We start from the raw sequence: 19,568 nt of genomic DNA on the forward strand, positions 1-19,568 counted from the left end.
ATGAATATTGTATTGCATGAAGCTTGCACGTATCACTGGTAGAGAGACAAGGATGTTGTCATAATGACGCATCATTACTCATAACTGTTCATGATTACTCATTGTTCATAATTGGGCATGTTTACTCATAATTGCTCATAATTACGCATTATGCAAATAACTGTTCATAATTATGCATGTTTACTCAGTTACGCATGATTACTCATAACTTCATATTTATGCACGTTAACTCATAACTGCTCATAAATGAGCATGTTTACTCATAACTGTTCATAACTAAGCAAGTTTACTCATAACTGCTTAACTGCCCATAGTGAAGCATGTTTACTCATAACTGTTCATAACTATGCATGTTTACTCATAACTGTTCATACGTATGCGTGTTTCCTCATAAATGATCATAATAATGCACGTATATTCATAATCACGCATGATTACTCATAACTGCTCATAATGATGCATGTTTCCTCATAACTGCTCATAATTACTCGTTCTGTTCGTAAGAAGCAAAGCTGTCCCACTTGGAGTATGCATCAAGCTGGCTGTTGTGAACGCACACCACGGGAAGCTTAATGTATCGTCAGCTCACATTACTGGAAGCTTAATGTATCGTCAGCTCACACCACTGGAAGCTTGATGGGTCGTAAGCTCACACCACTGGAAGCTTAGTGGGTCGTAAGCTCACACCACTGGAAGCTTAATTGGTCGTAAGCTCACACCACTGGAAGCTTAGTGGGTCGTAAGCTCACACCACTGGAAGCTTAGTGGGTCGTAAGCTCACACCACTGGAAGCTTAGTGGGTCGTAAGCTCACATTACTGGAAGCTTGATGTGTCGTCAGCTCACACCACTGGAAGCTTAGTGGGTCGTAAGCTCACACCACTGGAAGCTTGATGGGTCGTAAGCTCACACCACTGGAAGCTTAGTGGGTCGTAAGCTCACACCACTGGAAGCTTAAAGGGTCGTAAGCTCACACCACTGGAAGCTTAATGGGTCGTCAGCTCTCACCACTGGAAGCTGAATGGGTCGTCAGCTCTCACCACTGGAAGCTGAATGGGTCGTCAGCTCACACCACTGGAAGCTTAAAGGGTCGTCAGCTCACATTACTGGAAGTTTAATGGGTCGTCAGCTCACACCACTGGAAGCTTAATGGGTCGTCAGCTCACACCACTGGAAGCTTAATGTGTCGTAAGCTCACACCACTGGAAGCTTGATGTGTCATCAGCTCACATTACTGGAAGCTTGATGGAAAGGTCTGTGGGGCCAAGCTGTGGATAGGGAGCAGTGGTTTCAGTGCACTGCACATGACAGCTGGAGAACGTATGCGATAGCGAACACGGCCTAGCTAGCTTCATCTACTGCTGTCGCTACTTCGCTAACGCGGAAACGACGATCAAATATTAGATAAGCTGTGGTCGGATCACCAGTATTATGGTCTGGAAATAGTCAAAGTGTCAGCCACGTTCGGAGGTGATGAGGCTACTCCACAGGAGGGGAAGTCCCCTCAGCACACACACACACACACACACACACACACACACACACACACACACACATCAGAGGTCATATGCCTTCAGCGACCAGTGATGGCAGGTTTCTTATAGCGTATAAGGGTCTTCCCATCTTCACTACACACACTGTGAGGTATGGAGAAGGTGGGGGGTTCCTATCTTCACTACACACTTTACTTCGCAACTAACCCACTGACCACAAAACGCACCTTACTTAAACCGGTGACGGACGGTTCTAGCCTGGAGCAGGACCGGGGCCGACCCGGGTGGAAGGGTCGTATGATACCTTTACGATGGTTGACACCGGCACTTGGAATGATGGCCGGAACCATCGTCCGTTCGTATGCCCTCCGTGTCCAGACGAACGCATCATCATCACTACATTACCACACCAAACTTATCTTCTTGCATAAACCAGACTCACATGCCCTCCGTTTTCTTATATTTTTCCCTCCCCGTGTCTTGTCTATTTTCCTCCTCTCTTTTATAAACACTAACTTCATCTTCTGCTGCAGACCTGCCTGTCCTCACAGGTGGACCTGTTCTTGCCCGGATCCTCTGGCAGAAAGGAGGCATAAAACCTAACCCCAGATCGTAAGTACGGTGGTCAACACTGAACACTGTCATGTGCCAACACAAGCAGCATGTCGCACACCACAAAACTTCCTGAAAGCAACACAATCCCGGTGTAAACACATCGCCTGGAAACAACACAAGCCTGGTGTAAACACACATCACCTGGAAACAACACAAGCCTGGTGTAAACACACATGACCTGGAAACAACACAATCCTGGTGTAAACACACATCACCTGGAAACAACACAAGCCTGGTGTACAGGAAAAACACCACATCAGTAACACAAGCCTGGTATAAACCCCACAACATCTAGAAACAAGTTTAAAAAAAAAAGATTCACTAGCATGGACGTAAGCATAGGAAACACACAACATCCTGCCAGCAAAACAAGCCTTGGCATCAACACAAGTTCTGTGGAAGTCACACATCCTGGCAGCAACACATGCATGATGTAACACACAACAACACCCTGGCAGCAACACAAGCATCGATATAAACCTCGTGAAAAATGCAGAACTTCCTGGCAGTAACACAAAAACCACTTGAAAATCACAGAACATCTGACAGCAACACAAGTCTCCTGCAAAACCCACATCAACTTGGCAGTAAGACAAATGTGGCGTAATAACACGCTGGCATCTACATCACGCAAGATACGCATCAACCTGCCAGTGATTCAAGTATCGCGTATGTGGCGTAAGATAAGCAACATCCCGTCAGCAACACATATCTTGTGTGTATGATCACAACACCCTGGCATCAACATTAGTCACAACAAGAGAGCTAGCTCTCAACACACTCCTCAGGGAGAGACAGTTTTCTATACGGATAACAAGTGAACATTTCATAATCTAATCCGACAAAACCGTAAATATACGTCACCGTAACCGGATCTGGTGTACTTTAAGACTTAAAACCATAATCCTAAGACGCAACCGATCCTACCAAAAGTAAGAAACAACAAACGGAATACAAGATAAATAATCAAGGACAGACGAGGTGACTGGTTATAATAACAACAACACTAACGAGACCATAATATTACTGATCAAGGAGGCCCTGTCGTCCACCCGAAGTGGAGAAATGAGGTGGACTGGTGCACGAGGGTGGGGGCCGCTCCGGCTGGAGGTACTTTATTGGGGTCATGGTTCTCTTGGGGAGGTAGGGCTGGACGGGGCAGAAGTGGGAGGGGTGTGCAAGGAAGAGACAGTGGGGGGAGGGGAGGGGGAGATTGGTCAGTGGAGTGGGAGGGGTGGTGGGATATATAGGGTGGCCATAGTGAAACGTGGAGGTGGGGGGTCACCAAGCAACGTCCACACGACTCTCGCCTCTGGATACAACAGGTTGGCTTGTGGTTACAGACACAACTACGGCCCGGGTATCGCGAGGGAGCCTGACGGAGGCACACACTACAGTGAGCTGTCATGTTACTTCCCCCGACCCCAGTGCGCTGTCTTTCCTTCTGTCTCATGTATATCATGGGAGGCTCGAGAAGCAGCCACTCCGTCTTTATCCTGTGCCTAATACTTGACCAACCAATAAACCCGCTCTTTTGGGCAACTTATTTTCCTCTGGTTCATCTCTGGATGATTCTATATCTGCTCCTCTCCACCTCTCCCCTCCTCCCACTGAATCTATGTCATATCCTATATTTCCCTTAAGCAAAGTCCTCCCAGTATCCCAGGACTTTCCCAGATCCAGGCGTACGGCCAGGATGGCATACCTCCTCAAGACCAACGTGAGTCTGCCTCTGAGCCAGCACCTATCCTCGCTCGTCTCTATCACCAGCTTAAAAACACAAGACTTTTCCTTCCTCTTGGAGGCACACGCCGAAGTGTACCTACCCTAAGAAAGGAGACTCTTCCAACCCTACTCACTATTGCCCAATTGCTCTCCTCTTCTTCCGTTACCAGTGTCGGAACTCCTACATTATCAGACCGAATGTGATTCCCTTCCTCCAGATCACCACTACAGTAATGCAGTGTTAGATCTGCTGGTGATCTTCTCTCCTGGTGTGCCTCACCTCTGGTCCCCCTCTCTCAAGAGATTTTTGGCGAGACACAAGTCGTAGCCTTCGACATCTCCAAAGCATTTGAGGATAGATTGTGCAAAGCATTTGATGATAGATTGTGCCATACGTGTTTACTTTCTAAATCCATTTCTTTGGGTTGTTATGCTTCTTTACAATGGCTGGTCCATTGTGGTGGTGATTAATGAAACGAATCCGCCTCCCACAAAGGTGTTCCTCAGCGTTCTGTTCTGTCACCTTCATTCTCTCTTGTTTCCGTAAATGATCTTTTTCTCCTCTACATCTAACCCTATTCGGCTCAAGTACCGATGATTCTACTTTAAACAACTTAAATCACTTTCTTTCCCCTCCTCTTCCTTAAACTCGTTCTCTTTCTCGCACTGAACATATTACCTATCTTAGTTCGGACCCGTGCAGGGTCTCAGAACGGGGATGCAATAAGCTAATTAAATTCAGCAATGCTAAAACGCAAATTGTCTTCATCTCATTTTCAAAACTCTCTCTCTCTCTCTCTCTCTCTCTCTCTCTCTCTCTCTCTCTCTCTCTCTCTCTCTCTCTCTCTCTTCAATTCGAAAACACCGCAATTCAAACCCGTAGTAACATGAACTTACTTGGCATAACCATATCTTCTACTCTGTCCTGGAAACTTCCCTGAACACCTGTGTATCTGGCATGGTTCATCCTCCACCTCTCTGTTAACGAGAGTGGAATCAGAAGCCGTTCAGTCTCACTCATTCCCCTGGCATCGCCTCTCTTCAACCAACCCTTATCGTACTCTGCGATGCTGCTGCTCACAACACCCTTGATCATAGCTTCTCACTACTTCCAGCAGTTTTCCTCGCACAACGTATATTCTTAAGACCTTCCACAAGGCATCTCTATCAACCTTGTCATTTGCTTTCTCACAGCAGATGGCTGTGAGCAACATTATGAAGCTGTGGACGTAGCATGTGGCTATGGACATATTACGTGGCTGTAGACAGCATGCGGCTGTGGGACACAGCACGTGCATGTGGACACTAAGCATACCCGTAAACACAGCACGTGGCAGAGGTTAAAGTGAATGTAAATGCACACCACTTAAGGCTATGGTCACATCATCTAACGCATTAGGAACACGCAAAGCTGATAACACCTAGTGACAACGTGGACACAGCACTTGCTTACATGTGAATACAACACCATCTAACACGTGGATACAACACCATCTAACACGTGGATACAACACCCGATAACACGTGGATACAACACCTGCTAACACGTGGATACAGCAACTGCTATCATTCTGACACATGATAATTCGTGGTTAAAAAAAAGAAAAAAATATTAACGTGAAGGCAAAGCCCGTGGGTAACACGTACGTGTATACAACACGTGAACACATGATGACCACAATGCTGCCACGTGCGGACTTCAGTATTACAGCGTTGTCACGTGAGGGCCATAATGTTACCACGTAATGACCACATGCAGACCGCAGCGTTACCACGTGCGGACCACAGTGTTGCCGCCACGTGAGGCCCACTGTGTCATTATCCCCTGGGGACCACGGTGTTGCCACGTGAGGCCCACTGTGTCATTATCCCCTGGGGACCACGGTGTTGCCACGTGAGGCCCACTGTGTCATTATCCCCTGGGGACCACGGTGTTGCCACGTGAGGCCCACTGTGTCATCATCCCCTGGGGACCACAGTGTTGCCACGTGAGGCCCACTGTGTCATCATCCCCTGGGGACCACAGTGTTGCCGCCACGTGAGGCCCACTGTGTCATCATCCCCTGGGGACCACAGTGTTGCCACGTGAGGCCCACTGTGTCATCATCCCCTGGGGACCACAGTGTTGCCACGTGAGGCCCACTGTGTCATCATCCCCTGGGGACCACAGTGTTGCCACGTGAGGCCCACTGTGTCATCATCCCCTGGGGACCACAGTGTTGCCACGTGAGGCCCACTGTGTCATCATCCCCTGGGGACCACAGTGTTGCCACGTGAGGCCCACTGTGTCAACACGTGGACAGAGAACGTGGTGGGTGGGTCGGCCAGGGAGGGGTCATGTGTGCCGAGAGAGAGAGAGAGAGAGAGAGAGAGAGAGAGAGAGAGAGAGAGAGAGAGAGAGAGAGAGCCGAGTTTGGTGGCCTCGCTCGGCGAGACACACACACACACACACACACACACACACACACACACTGAGGAGCCACTCGTCAGCAAGTGATGTCTCAGTTCGCTACGCTAATGACAGACTAATGAGCGACGACCAGTCGAACCTTTCCAGCCTAAAGCGTCTGTAAACACACACACACACACACACACACACACACACACACACACACACACACGTCATTGACCTCACAGGTACAATCATGAACAAAAACTCACACTAAATATAACCAACGTCGAGTTCTACAACACAAAATGCTTCCTACTACAACATTTTGTACCGCTGAAGCGCAAGACCTGCAATGATTGCGTTTATGCTGAACTAAATGGCCTCTTCTTGATCCTGGGAAACTAACATATACAGCTTCGCAAAAGCTGCGGTTGGTTGTGCCTGTGCCAGGGTGACTTATCTACTCTGTTGCTCTGCCCTGCATCTCCAAGAGGCTCCCGTAGCTAGCTAGAACTGGCCCTCCTTACACCTCACTCTTTTGGAACCAACTCTCGGCTGTCGCTTCTTCACAGACCATCCGTCTCTTCCCATCCGTAATGTTGCTTCCATCTCTCTGCTCCACAGGTATCATTTCCCCCCCACTGCTCTCCCAAGAGGCTACTGCGTATGTCCCATCCCTAAATAACAGCGGCACAGGACTGGACGCTGCTTCTTAAAGTTTGTGTTTAGAAGCCGGCCACACGAGGACGAGCCGTTATGTTTCTCTTCCAAAGTGAAACTGTGGAACTCACTTCCGTAGCACTGCCATGGATGTCACACACAGGTCGGCTGATAAAACACCTAACTCATGGAAAGGGCAAAGGATTTCTCTGTTGATGTTTTTAACTTCAGCTAGAAAATGAGTGAAAATAAAAAAAAATTGCCATAAAATGGACAATCCCTCGTCAGCATACTGTCCAATTTATCCTAAACTGATGGTTGCTTGAACCAAAATATCAGATGCAGGTTTCATGTGATGTATGTAGCTACCCAGGCCAACCCCCGCCACGCCACACCTACCTCCTCCCTTAACCACATGGCATCCCCCCACTCTCTCATCAACAGTGGACGCCAGACGGTACTTCTGTTGTCATGTTGGGATTCAAATTATATTCATCATTAGCACTCGATGTAGTGGATTGTCTCTATGAAACATGCTGTGCCACATGTATAGAAAAATTATATGTTGAATAAAAGTATATGAACTACTGAAGTGTGATTTCACCTTCATATATATATACATATCATCAGGGGAGACACAAGAGAGAAATAGTCAGTTAATATGTGATTATTACACGAAAGTGCACTTGAGAACTTATTGTGTTTCATTTTCCCCGTGGACTCTTACGAATATATATATATACGCACAAAATCATAAGACACGTGATTTCATAGATGCTGAAAAAACCACAAGGGAATGGAAACACGAGATCCGGAGCGCTTTCGTGTATTACCACATTCTGTAACTGTCCTCTGAAGATGCGTTGAAACACGAAAGCGCTCAGGATCTCGTGTTTCCTTTTCCATGCGTCTTTTCAGTATATATCACAATCCCTCTTATGGGGCTCCTGCTGCCCTGGGTCTGCACTACACTAAGGAGCAGGGAAATGATGGACTCCTATGGAACAAAATAGGTCCATGAGAAGACTGTACTTATTTCCGTCCACTGATGACAGAGCTTGACGAAGGTGACTTTTCACTCGTGGTGTATTTACAATCAAGCAGAGTCCGGTAGCGCTATTCATTGCACACACACACACACACACACACATATATATATATACATATATATAGATATATATATATATATATATATATATATATATATATATATATATATATATATATATATATATATATATATATATATATATCCCTGGGGATAGGGGATTAAGAATACTTCCCACGTATGCCCTGCGTGTCGTAGAAGGCGACTAAAAGGGGAGGGAGCGGGGGGGCTGGAAATCCTCCCCTCTCGTTTTTTTTTTAATTTTCCAAAAGAAGGAACAGAGAAGGGGGCCAGGTGAGGATATTCCCTCAAAGGCCCAGTCCTCTGTTCTTAACGCTACCTCGCTAATGCGGGAAATGGCGAATAGTTTAAAAAAAAAAAAAAAAAATATATATATATATATATATATATATATATATATATATATATATATATATATATATATAATTTTTTTTTTTTCATACTATTCGCCATTTCCCGCATTAGCGAGGTAGCGTTAAGAACAGAGGACTGGGCCTTTGAGGGAATATCCTCACCTGGCCCCCTCTGTTCCTTCTTTTGGAAAATTAAAAAAAAAACGAGAGGGGAGGATTTCCAGCCCCCCCGCTCCCTCCCCTTTTAGTCGCCTTCTACGACACGCAGGGCATACGTGGGAAGTATTCTTAATCCCCTATCCCCAGGGATATATATATATATATATATATATATATATATATATATATATATATATATATATATATATATATATATATATATATTCCGGGTTTAAGGGACTCTGCCTTCATGTGGTTATCCCGCAATCAAGAATATCTTCGGTGAGGTTAGGTTAATCGGAGTACTGTCAATCATTTTATCTATCATTTTTCTTATGTTGAAGGTTTCAGTCAAGGACAAAAGTCCACCATCAAGGCCGGGCCGTAATTGAAATACAGAGAGAGAATTTATGAGACGGAAAAAGAAAAGATAAGGATAAAGTATTTACGAATTTCGGAGTAATTCATGAATCTGTATTTTAAAATGTGCCAGGTGATGGGTTACTGGGAAAGACGTGAGAGGGTAAGAGTTCCGAAGCTTCGACATGTAGGGGAAGAAGCAGGTATCAAAACGGCCCATCCTTCGAGTAGCCGATGTGACGAAGCAACTTGCCGAGTACCGCTGGTGGTGGTGGTTTGGGGGGGGGGGGGGGCACACACACACACACACACACACACACACACACACAAGCAGCCAGCTCTCGGGAAAAGAAACCAAAGTAATACCTATAGAACTTCATTCCAAAGGAGTCCATCCGTTCCTTGCTATTAAATGCAGAGCCTTGGAGCCTACAAGAGCCGCAGGAGGAGGGCTCCTGTGGTTTATATAATCATAAACAGTTGACAACACGTAAACATCCCCACAAATACCAGCTTACTCTCAAATACGTAAACACATGCCCAAATCACTTCTTTTCTCCCCTCGCGTCCAAAATATGTAAACACATCATCACCAGTCTAGGGCCACCAGTGGAGGACTTACCTCGACACAGCACACCCTCGCCTTGCCTCCCACATCTGGTCGCCTGTCGGAACTGCCACCAGGCTGTCATCGCGCCGGATCCACCTCAAAGCTGTCCACAATCCTCGGCCGGTTCGTGTCGGTATCACGCTAAGACGCGGCACGCGGATGTGGAGATCACGCTAAGACGCGGCACGCGGATGTGGAGACAAACGCGCTGGTGAATCGATCACTTCAGGAACGCAGCGATTTGAACGTCTCGTGCCTCGTACCCAGACTAACCGGCTTCCAATACTAGATCATAATGTGTCTTACATCTACAATTTTCTGTCAGATCTCCACGTCAGTGTACGTTTTCTATATTGCGTGCGACTCCTTAGCTATCCTCCCACCGGCTGATGCGCTGGAGGAGGCTCTTGGAGAAGAGGGGCCTTCTGCCTTATGATCCTGTCTCCGTCAATATAAACCGGGAGTTTAAGGACGTGTTACTGTCCTCCCGCAGATAACTTCCTCGTCAGATCATCAGGTCTCTGGTTATCTGTCGTATCAAGTACGTATTCCAATCTATCAATGAACTGCACACGTCAATCGACCTGTTGCACTTACAAGAACGCTCTTTCACCTGTGTGCACTTGGCTAGGAGATTAGTTATATACAAATCTGATAACTCGAAAGATGGTTTTAAAGTGCTGATGACCAGGGAAAATGAAGAGCCTATTAACAAATATTAAACACGAGTGCATTAAAAAGGAAAATTATTATTCGCTCATTCTTTGCAAGTCTAAAAATGACAGACAGAAATGTGAAAGAACATTATTTCATGAACTTTTAAGTGAGGACGCTTCGTAATAAAAAAAAAAAAAAATCTTAAACGTACATTTGTGTTCAAAGCTCACTATGTGGAGGAGACAGACGATCAAACCTTAAGTAGACGTGTATACCATCACACTTACAACTAAGGTCAACCTCAAGCCCTTGAGGTAGTTCTGTGTAGTCCTCGTGGCTTCTGCTGATATTTTTTGTGGTTTTCTTAACTTCGTATCACACAGGTAAACACAAGTTTCCCCTGGGCCTCACACTCCGCTCCACTCTCGTTCACCATGCGGGGCGAAAAGATACACACTTCCTACGTCAACTCCACAGACGTTATGTTCGGGCTGGTAAGTGTAACAACTCGAACAGTCTTATTGCCGTCGTTCCTCACACATCATCATCCCCGCGGAACCTACAGTGAGCAATTACCTCGGTGTGAACCCATGAAGGTGGCGGTACGGCCCATATGTACCACGATGGCGCGTCGTGCGCTTGTGTGTCAACAACGCTTATGCGCACGTCACGTCACTATGGCCGTTACACGTCGTGCGTCGACGTCGAACGACGATATATAAGTGGTAACGTATTGGTCGAGAGGGTGGCAGCTGCTGCACTGACACTGATCTACCACACACACACACACACACCTTCAAAACCTAGCCCGTTTCATGAACACTGTATCGAGTTGGCGTCATGTATTTCAAGGCAAGCGACACTGTTCATCTTTTGTCTAACGTCCATATAGACTAATTCTGTACGTAACAGAGCGTTACCTCCGGCCTTAAGTACAATTCATATTACATATGAATAAAATGTGACCTTACTGTGATCCCATTTGTGTTAACTTTCACTCTGATATTAATCATCTCAACGCTACAGCAACCATGTTTTCGTCTCATGGCTCTGGTACCTGCGAGTTTCACATCTCGATAAAAACAACCAAATGATCCTTCCGTTTCTGTTTGAAGTCCTTTATGTACTTCCAGTAGCATTAACAGGCCATGTATACTATCAAAAAAAAAATTACATTCACATAACGAATGTGTGATGAACATTGAACAATAGCACCTGACTTTATAATTCCCCACTTGAAAGTGACACTTGCTAATACCACTCGCTTTCGAGGGACGTCTTTATCAGTCGAGAAGCCTTCTGAGCTAATAATAATAATAATATCCAATGTACGCTCTACAAACTTCACTATCAAACGACCGCTTAAGAGCAGACTGTATTTTTTTTACACCTCTGAATCGTATTGTACAACACCACAGTTCCACACACACCAGAGAACACCGTACGATGATCGTATATCACGTACGTTCACGAAGAACGTAAGGGATGCGCCGCTCTGAAATACGTCAGCACTGGACGGTAGGAGGAGAGTGGCAACACGGCTGAGCGCGCGCGGGGGCACCAAACACCAAAGACCTGCCAGTAGCTACAGCTGGAGCTAGGCTTGCCTAACTCCCACCACCACTACCACTCTCTCGCCGCCGTTCGACTCTCTTAACATATACCGATCTCAACCCCACTCGGACCGTCGGACACCAGGTCCTGGTCCCAGTGCATCCCAGCAGTCTCTTCCACACACACACACACACACACACACACACACACACACACACATGCATTAACAGAAACATACACACGCACGCTTCTATCTCTCTCTCCCGGACGCGCGTGCCTTTGGAGACGGACCTGGTCGAACACTGGCAATGTGCACAGCGGTTTAGCAAGTCCTCGGAGCCACCCCTTTGGCGGGGCGATCCTGTCCAGCTCATGCTAGGAGGTGGTGGTTGTATAACCCATGCCAGGCGCACCTGCACACCTTCAGATAATATCCAAAGGGGTACTCTGAGGACGTAGGCATTCGTACGGCAAAGAGAACGGTACGGAACGGTACGGTACAGTACGGTACGGTACGGTACGGTACAGTTCTTATATATGATGCCTTGGCTTTGGCCAATGACTTGAGGGTCAGGTCATGGGCCAAACTGTCATATTGAAAATCTAGGCTCAGGGCGTTCAAACACGAAACACTTCTTAGGTTACTACTCCTTGAATTCCCGCTCGACTGCGTCCGTATCCCTGCCAATGATATCTACAGCGCCAGTTTCTAGGGCAGCCACACTAAAGCACATTACTCATGATTCATGTGCAGTAGGTACAGCTTGGCCTGGACCTTACTAGCATCAGTATTCAACAAGCTGCCGGCGGGCCAGGCGGGCCGCCCGCACTCGTCTCTCCTGAATCCCCGAAAGCGATAGTAATTGTATAAGATACTGTAAGTAGCAAGTGGAGGTATAGTGAAAAAAAATAATCGAACTACGGCACATAAAGTACAGGGATTTAACGTAATCATATTAAGTAATGAGATACCATTTCGTACAGTAAGTCTGCATGGATACATTTTTTTTTGTGCAAAGCCTTGGCGACCCAAATAGAAGTTGTCTATTGCCCCAGTTGGCTCTCATTATCTCTCTGATGTATACCCCTGGCAGACTGGGTACCCGTACCTTATCTCCAGTTTCTCTTCTTCAGTCAGTTTTCATTCATTACAAACGCTTTTCTTCCGTAGTTATGCTACATTAAAGGCAAATCAACGAGGGTATCTAGTACGACCACTGGCGAGGCTACGATGTGACCACGACAGTCGTAAAAGCAGAGACTGTGTAACATTATCATGTCGCTTCTTAATGACAAGAAGCCATCGTAACCCACAGCCAAGGTTGGACACGACCATCCGTTACCCTAGCACTGGTATGAACAAGAGGGTAGGACCTCCAGCCCCCCGCTCCCTCCCTTTTTAGTCGCCTTGTACGACACGCAGGGAATACGTGGGAAGTATTCTTTCTCCCCTATCCCCAGGGATATATATATATATATATATATATATATATATATATATATATATATATATATATATATATATATATATATATATCGTGGACTCATAAGAATATATATATATATATATATATATATATATATATATATATATATATATATATATATATACTTGAGAGTCAGACGATACTTGTGCATTATGTCAAGTTAATTACAGTGTCCACTGCTCAGGCCAGCGGCAGTTAACTGTTCACCTCACACGGAGGAAAGTCCAGCTGGCAGAGGTTAAGGTCACGTCGTTGTCAGTTTCCGTTGCTCGAGCGGGAGGTCATCCTTGACCCCCCGGCCACCCCAGGTGTAAACCAACGGCGTCAACACAGTTCTGCAAGTGTGTGTGTGTGTGTGTGTGTGTGTGTGTGTGTCGCAGGGGGAAGCGTGGCCTGGTTCCTTCCTCCCCGTAAGGCTAGGTGGTGGGCGGGCGGGCGCGGGTCTATAGCGCCAGCCGCCCCTGGTCCTTGGTGTCTTTCAGCTGCCCTAACCCGCCCGACCACAGAAAACGGAACAGTAAATGTAGATCATATCTTATTTTTTTTTCTTCGTTTTCCCTTCAGTACGAAGGCCCGCCCGTGCCATACGCAGACCTGGCCAATCGAAAACTTAAGAAAGACATTTCTAACATACACACATAATGGTACACAGTTTTTTCTTCAAATGATTTACGCGGATTTTTACGTGTGATAAAACCTTCTGCGATAAGGTAGAGCGGCTGTGCATGTATAAATAATGCAGATTAAACTGTGAATGCCATTTGCATGTCTAGCCTACTCCCTCGCCCGGCACACACAACCTGCATCGTAAGCTCCTTTGATGATAGGTGTCAAAAAGTTTATTCGCACGGGAGACTGACCTTGACTTATAAGGGGTGGAAGACACTCTTGCAGGGTATATAAGTGGTCACAATCCTTTCACCGCAGATTAATATATATACATATATATGTATTATATATATATTCCCACCTGTGGCACAAGGGTCCCGGGTTCGATCCTGGCTGTTGGAGGTTTGTATGTTCTATGAAGGTGCGCGTTCATATGCACATTATTCGTATGTGTGTGTATATATATATATATATATATATATATATATATATATATATATATATATATATATATATATTCTGACGTCAGACAGCTATAGTGTGAGCATTACTCAACCGTCTGCAGTTTGTGCCTAGGTTAAAATAAAAAAAAATATTTTAAACACGTCAAGTCTCGGCTCCGTCATGGCTGGAAGGCCAACACACACACACACACACACACACACACACACACACACACGACGCAACACACTGCACAACGCTGGTTCTGGATAACAAATCGAGTCCATCAGTGTTTCATTTTTGGTTCGAAGACAAGAAGAACGTTTCAACCTTCGTCCAAGGCCAGTTGGTTATCTTGGCTTCGTTGTCTACCATCTGCCAACGGTCAAACACGATCTCAATGGACGTGTGGTCCCCTCACTCGTCAATGACGATATGTTTCCCCACCACGTACAATGTAACTGTTCCTAGTAAGAGCCCAATGTCAGCGGTACGAGAAGGCAAGGCTCTTCAGCAAGCTGGCAAAAGAAGCCTGAGACATACTTTCCGTAGTTAAATACAAATACGTCAATACGACAGGCCCTGATAAGTTCTACCCGAGACCAATGAATGAGGCGAAAACTGAGACAGTTAAAACCCTTGACGAACCATTTTGCCACGGGATCCGTACCAGATGAATGAAACTTTACCAACGTAACATCCATGTGAAAAACAGGTTATGTATCACTCCATGGAAACTATCTTTCTATCATCTTACCGTCAGTGGTTGGAAAACTTGTGGAAACTATCGTTCGAGAACGGAATTGAAAACCATTTAGAGGACCATCAATTAAACCAAAGAGTCTCCAACATGGATTTCGACAAAATCGCTCACGTCTGGCAAATCTGTTTGCTTCCTTTTATGATACAACCAACATGTATGACGAAAGTAAAGCAGTTGATGTCATCTTTATATATTTTCAAAAAGCTTTCCATACGGTTAAGCATCAAAGGTTCCTAGCAAAAATTGTTACATGGCATTGGTGAAATTGTACTTCAATGGATGGGAAATTGGTTAAGTGGCCGAAAACAATTACCAGTGATTGCTGGTCAAGCCTCAGAATGGTTAGACGTAACAAGTGGCGTGCCTCAAGGATCAGTCTTGGGACCGGTTCCTTTTCTCATATGTTATACTGATAGTGACAACGGGCTGCACTGCAAGACATCTAAATACGCTGATGATACACAGACCTGGGAAATAAACCTACAAATGATCTTGAAACGTCTACATCTTCAAAATGACATGGAGAAACTGATGGACAGAGCTCATAGGTGGCAAATGAAACTTTAATACCGATAAGTACAACGTGTTAGACGTCGGCAGCAAAATCGAAAGGGCAAGCTACAGTATGAATTCTGTAAACGAAGAAAAACACTTGGGTGCAATAATCTCTGGTGACCTACTCGGCGAGCAGTGCACAGAAGCAGTGAAAAAAGCAAATATTCTTGGATTCATAGGTCGGGCCTTCCAATCCAAGTGCAGGGAAGTCATCTTTACTCTCTACAACTCCCTGGTTCGTCCACATCTTGAATCCTGTGTTCAGTTTTGGTCCCTTAAAAAAAAAAAAAGAAAAAAAAAAGGCATAGAAAGGAGGGAGTACAACTACGAGGATGATTCCCGGATAGAGAAATCAATCCTACCAGAGCAGATTAAAGGACCCGAGTCTATCAAGCTTAGAAAAGAGAAGGTTGAGAGGTGATCGAATACAAGTATTCAAAATGAGAAGGTTGAGAGGTGATCGAATACAAGTATTCAAAATGATCAATGGCTTTGATCGTCTCTAATCTTTTAAGTTACCTAAGCACTGATGAATCCGATCTTACTCGTGGGCAAACGTTGTAACCTCGAGTGAGGCGAAGGACTTTTTACCTCCAGCAGGATCGTCAACACATGGAGCGCTCTGCCTCTTGGGACAGACTTGGTAAATATGACGCGTCAACTTCACGGACTTACAATATTCCCGCCTCCTGAGCCACAGTGACAGTTTGCAGGTTATCCTCTCTGAACCATCTACATACCTGACAACTTTTACCACACTAGTCTGCGAATTTCTCATGTCCTCCACTATCATAAACAACCTCGAAGTGACCTAATGGCCTGGTGCTGTCTGAGGTCCATTGTCATAACTTGGCAAAGACTGCGAGGATCTAACAAGTTGTCTTCGTTAAAGGAGAGATGACTACTATTCGTGATCACCAACATATGAACATGATTAACGACCGAGTACGTGCGCTGCGTCCTAGGATCAATCCTCCACCTGTAACCTGATATCTCTGTAGTCAGTAGTGGCGACAGATATACGTGGCTTTATCTTGCAGCCACCTGGTGGCCCCCCATCTTGGTGTCCATTATCATGAGGCACAGTGTGACGCAGAATCATGAGTTTTCCCTCAGTAGCACCAGTGTAACCACACATCCGTGGTGAAGGTGAATCATTTTTTGGTACTGGAGGATCCAGTTCATGAGGCGCACTAGTCAGCTGGGTATAGAAGCCAGCTGACGCCACTCGTGATGACCAGCTGGGTACAGAAGGCAGCTAACGCCACCCTGACCAGCTGGGTACAGAAGCCAGCTGACGCCACCCCTGACACTGGGTACAGAAGCCAGCTGACGCCACCCTGACCAGCTGGGTACAGAAGCTAGCTGACGCCAACCCTGACACTGGGTACAGAGGCCAGCTGACCCCAACCCTGACACTGGGTACAGAGGCCAGCTGACGCCAACCGTGACACTGGGTACAGAAGCCAACTGACCAGCTGGGTATATAGGCCAGCTGACGCCACCCCTGACACTGGGTACAGAGGCCAGCTGACGCCAACCGTGACACTGGGTACAGAGGCCAGCTGACCAGCTGGGTATATAGGCCAGCTGACGCCACCCCTGACACTTGGGTACAAGAGACGAGCTTGCGCCATCCAAAGCAATGTTTACACTCTGACGCCAAGGAAGGAAAATTTCAACTTCAACCCAACACATGACATTATCATCCCCCCTCTTTATCATCCCCCACCCACTGCATAACTGTACTGTCCTTCAGCAGTACAGTGACCCCAACTCGTTGTCAATGCCACTGGCGAATGCTTTTTTTTCAGCGAAGTTACATCTAAATCATGGCATCTGGATGGAGATATGATGTCCAAGGCTGTGAGAACAAATCCATGTTTTAATACGTCTTTGATGTGGCCTAAATATGATCCAGGGTGGCCTGATGGAGGACGCGAAAACGTTGCAACGAACGACTCTCATATTATGGCACGAGACTGTAAACAACGACCTCTGACGTCGAGAGGATGGCGGAAATTACGAATAAAAGAAAGTAAAAAAAAAAAAATGGGGAGGTAACGACCACAGAAAACGGAGGAAGAAAATAAAACTAGGGCACACACGACAGAAAACGGATGTGGGGGACACGGGACGGCGACGACGACAGAAATCAAACGTATACGTTCTGACGTGGCACCGGGGAACGGACGGCCTGACAAGCGACCTATAATCACCTCCCTAATTAACGGGATGACCTAAACTCCGCCATGCCTCGTCCTACGTACGCTATGTTGTGTGATGGTCGCTGGCTGCCACCTCATACAAGCGTATTGCAGAACGTATAGAAAATGATGAACAGGTAAAATTAAAGCCGGAACTCCTCTCTCTCTCTCTCTCTCTCTCTCTCTCTCTCTCTCTCTCTCTCTCTCTCTCTCTCTCACAGTTTAGTCCTGGGTGTCGTGATCAGGTATCAGGCCTAGGTATCAGGCTTAGGTATCAAGTCTAGGTATCAGGCATCAGGCAGTAGGTATCAGTCATCAGGTCTAGGTGACCGAAGGGAGCGCTACACACATCCTTCTCATTCGCCGAGTGGAGGGACGGGTTTGGAGGGACGGAGGGCTTTTTGTCGTGTGTGTGTGTGTGTGTGTGTGTGTGTGTGTGTGTGTGTGTGTGAGAGAGAGAGAGAGAGAGAGAGAGAGAGAGAGAGAGAGAGAGAGAGAGAAGAGAGTTCATTGGAGGGTTCTTTGGAGAGCTGTGGTGTCGAGGGAGGAGAGTTGATGACGGACTGTCCACATCCTGCGCAGAGGAACACACGACCACCGTCACTCGGTGCCACAGCGCAGGACCAGCAGCGCGGCCGGCCGCTGACACAACACTTGAGTTGGGGGGAGGAGGAGGAGGAGAAAAACGTTCAGTTTGATCATATGGATCGATCCTGACACAACACTTGAGTGGGGGGAGAAAAAACGTTCAGTTTGATCATATGGATCGATCCTGACACAACACTTGAGTGGGGGGGAGAAAAAACGTTCAAGTTTGATCATATGGATCGATCCTGACACAACACTTGAGTGGGGGAGAAAAAACGTTCAGTTTGATCATATGGATCGATCCTGACACAACACTTGAGTAGGGGGGAGAAAAAAACGTTCAGTTTGATCATATGGATCGATCCTGACACAACACTTGAGTTGGGGGGAGAAAAAACGTTCAAGTTTGATCATATGGATCGATCCTGACACAACGCTTGAGTAGGGGGGAGAAAAAACGTTCAGTTTGATCATATGGATCGATCCTGACACAACGCTTGAGTGGGGGGAAGGAGAGGGGTAAGGGAGGAGGGGATGGGAAGGGGGATTGCTGAGTTTGCTGGTACCATTCCCAGGTGACGTCGTCTACACCATCCTGGGGGAAAAATTGAAGACTACAAGCCTTAAAGGTGTTCAAGGATGGAGAAAGTCTCGCTGTTGAAGTTTTCTGAATAAACACACATCTTGATCTGGTTCTGACGGTGTCCAACCTCTCTCTCTCTCTCTCTCTCTCTCTCTCTCTCTCTCTCTCTCTCTCTCTCTCTCTCTCTCTCTCTCTCTCCATATCCTTGTCTCTATCCTAGCCAGCGTACTTCCCGGGTCCCACTCCCCTCCTAAGAGCGACCTCTGGCCCCCAAGGTGTAAGGTCAGGGTCTCCGTCCCACAGCTGGGTAAGGCAGGCAAACAAGGACCCCTGGCTGTCTGCTGCTCAGCTGGTGTGGTCAAAACTGGTGTTATGCCGTCCACACATACCTGGCCACAAGGATGGTCCATACACACCTGGCCACTATGATGGTCCACATATACCTGGCCACTATGATGGTCCACATATACCTGGCCACTATGATGGTCCACATATACCTGGCCACAAGGATGGTCCATACACACCTGGCCACTATGATGGTCCACATATACCTGGCCACTATGATGGTCCATACATATTGGCCACTATGATGGTCCCTACATCCCTGGCCACTATGATGGTCCATAAAT

The 19,568-nt window shown here is 46.4% G+C and overlaps 1 protein-coding gene across 9 annotated transcripts in view; it reads right to left on the reverse strand.

Annotated features, from left to right (window-relative positions):
* The window catches only part of LOC139749220 (uncharacterized), a 489,778-nt gene that overhangs the window by 222,381 nt on the left and 247,829 nt on the right, over positions 1-19,568 (reverse strand). The window contains exon 1 of one of the 9 annotated variants that reach the window (XM_071663004.1): positions 9,508-10,077. The exons of the other annotated variants lie outside the window; for them this stretch is intronic. Within the exon in view, the coding sequence (XP_071519105.1) occupies positions 9,508-9,577 (70 nt within the window). The 5' untranslated portion in view covers positions 9,578-10,077. Of the gene's footprint in view, positions 1-9,507; positions 10,078-19,568 lie in introns of those variants that run through there. 9 annotated transcript variants of the gene reach the window in all.

Source organism: Panulirus ornatus, chromosome 1 (genome assembly GCF_036320965.1).
Source record: "Panulirus ornatus isolate Po-2019 chromosome 1, ASM3632096v1, whole genome shotgun sequence".
NCBI classification, from domain to species: domain Eukaryota; kingdom Metazoa; phylum Arthropoda; class Malacostraca; order Decapoda; family Palinuridae; genus Panulirus; species Panulirus ornatus.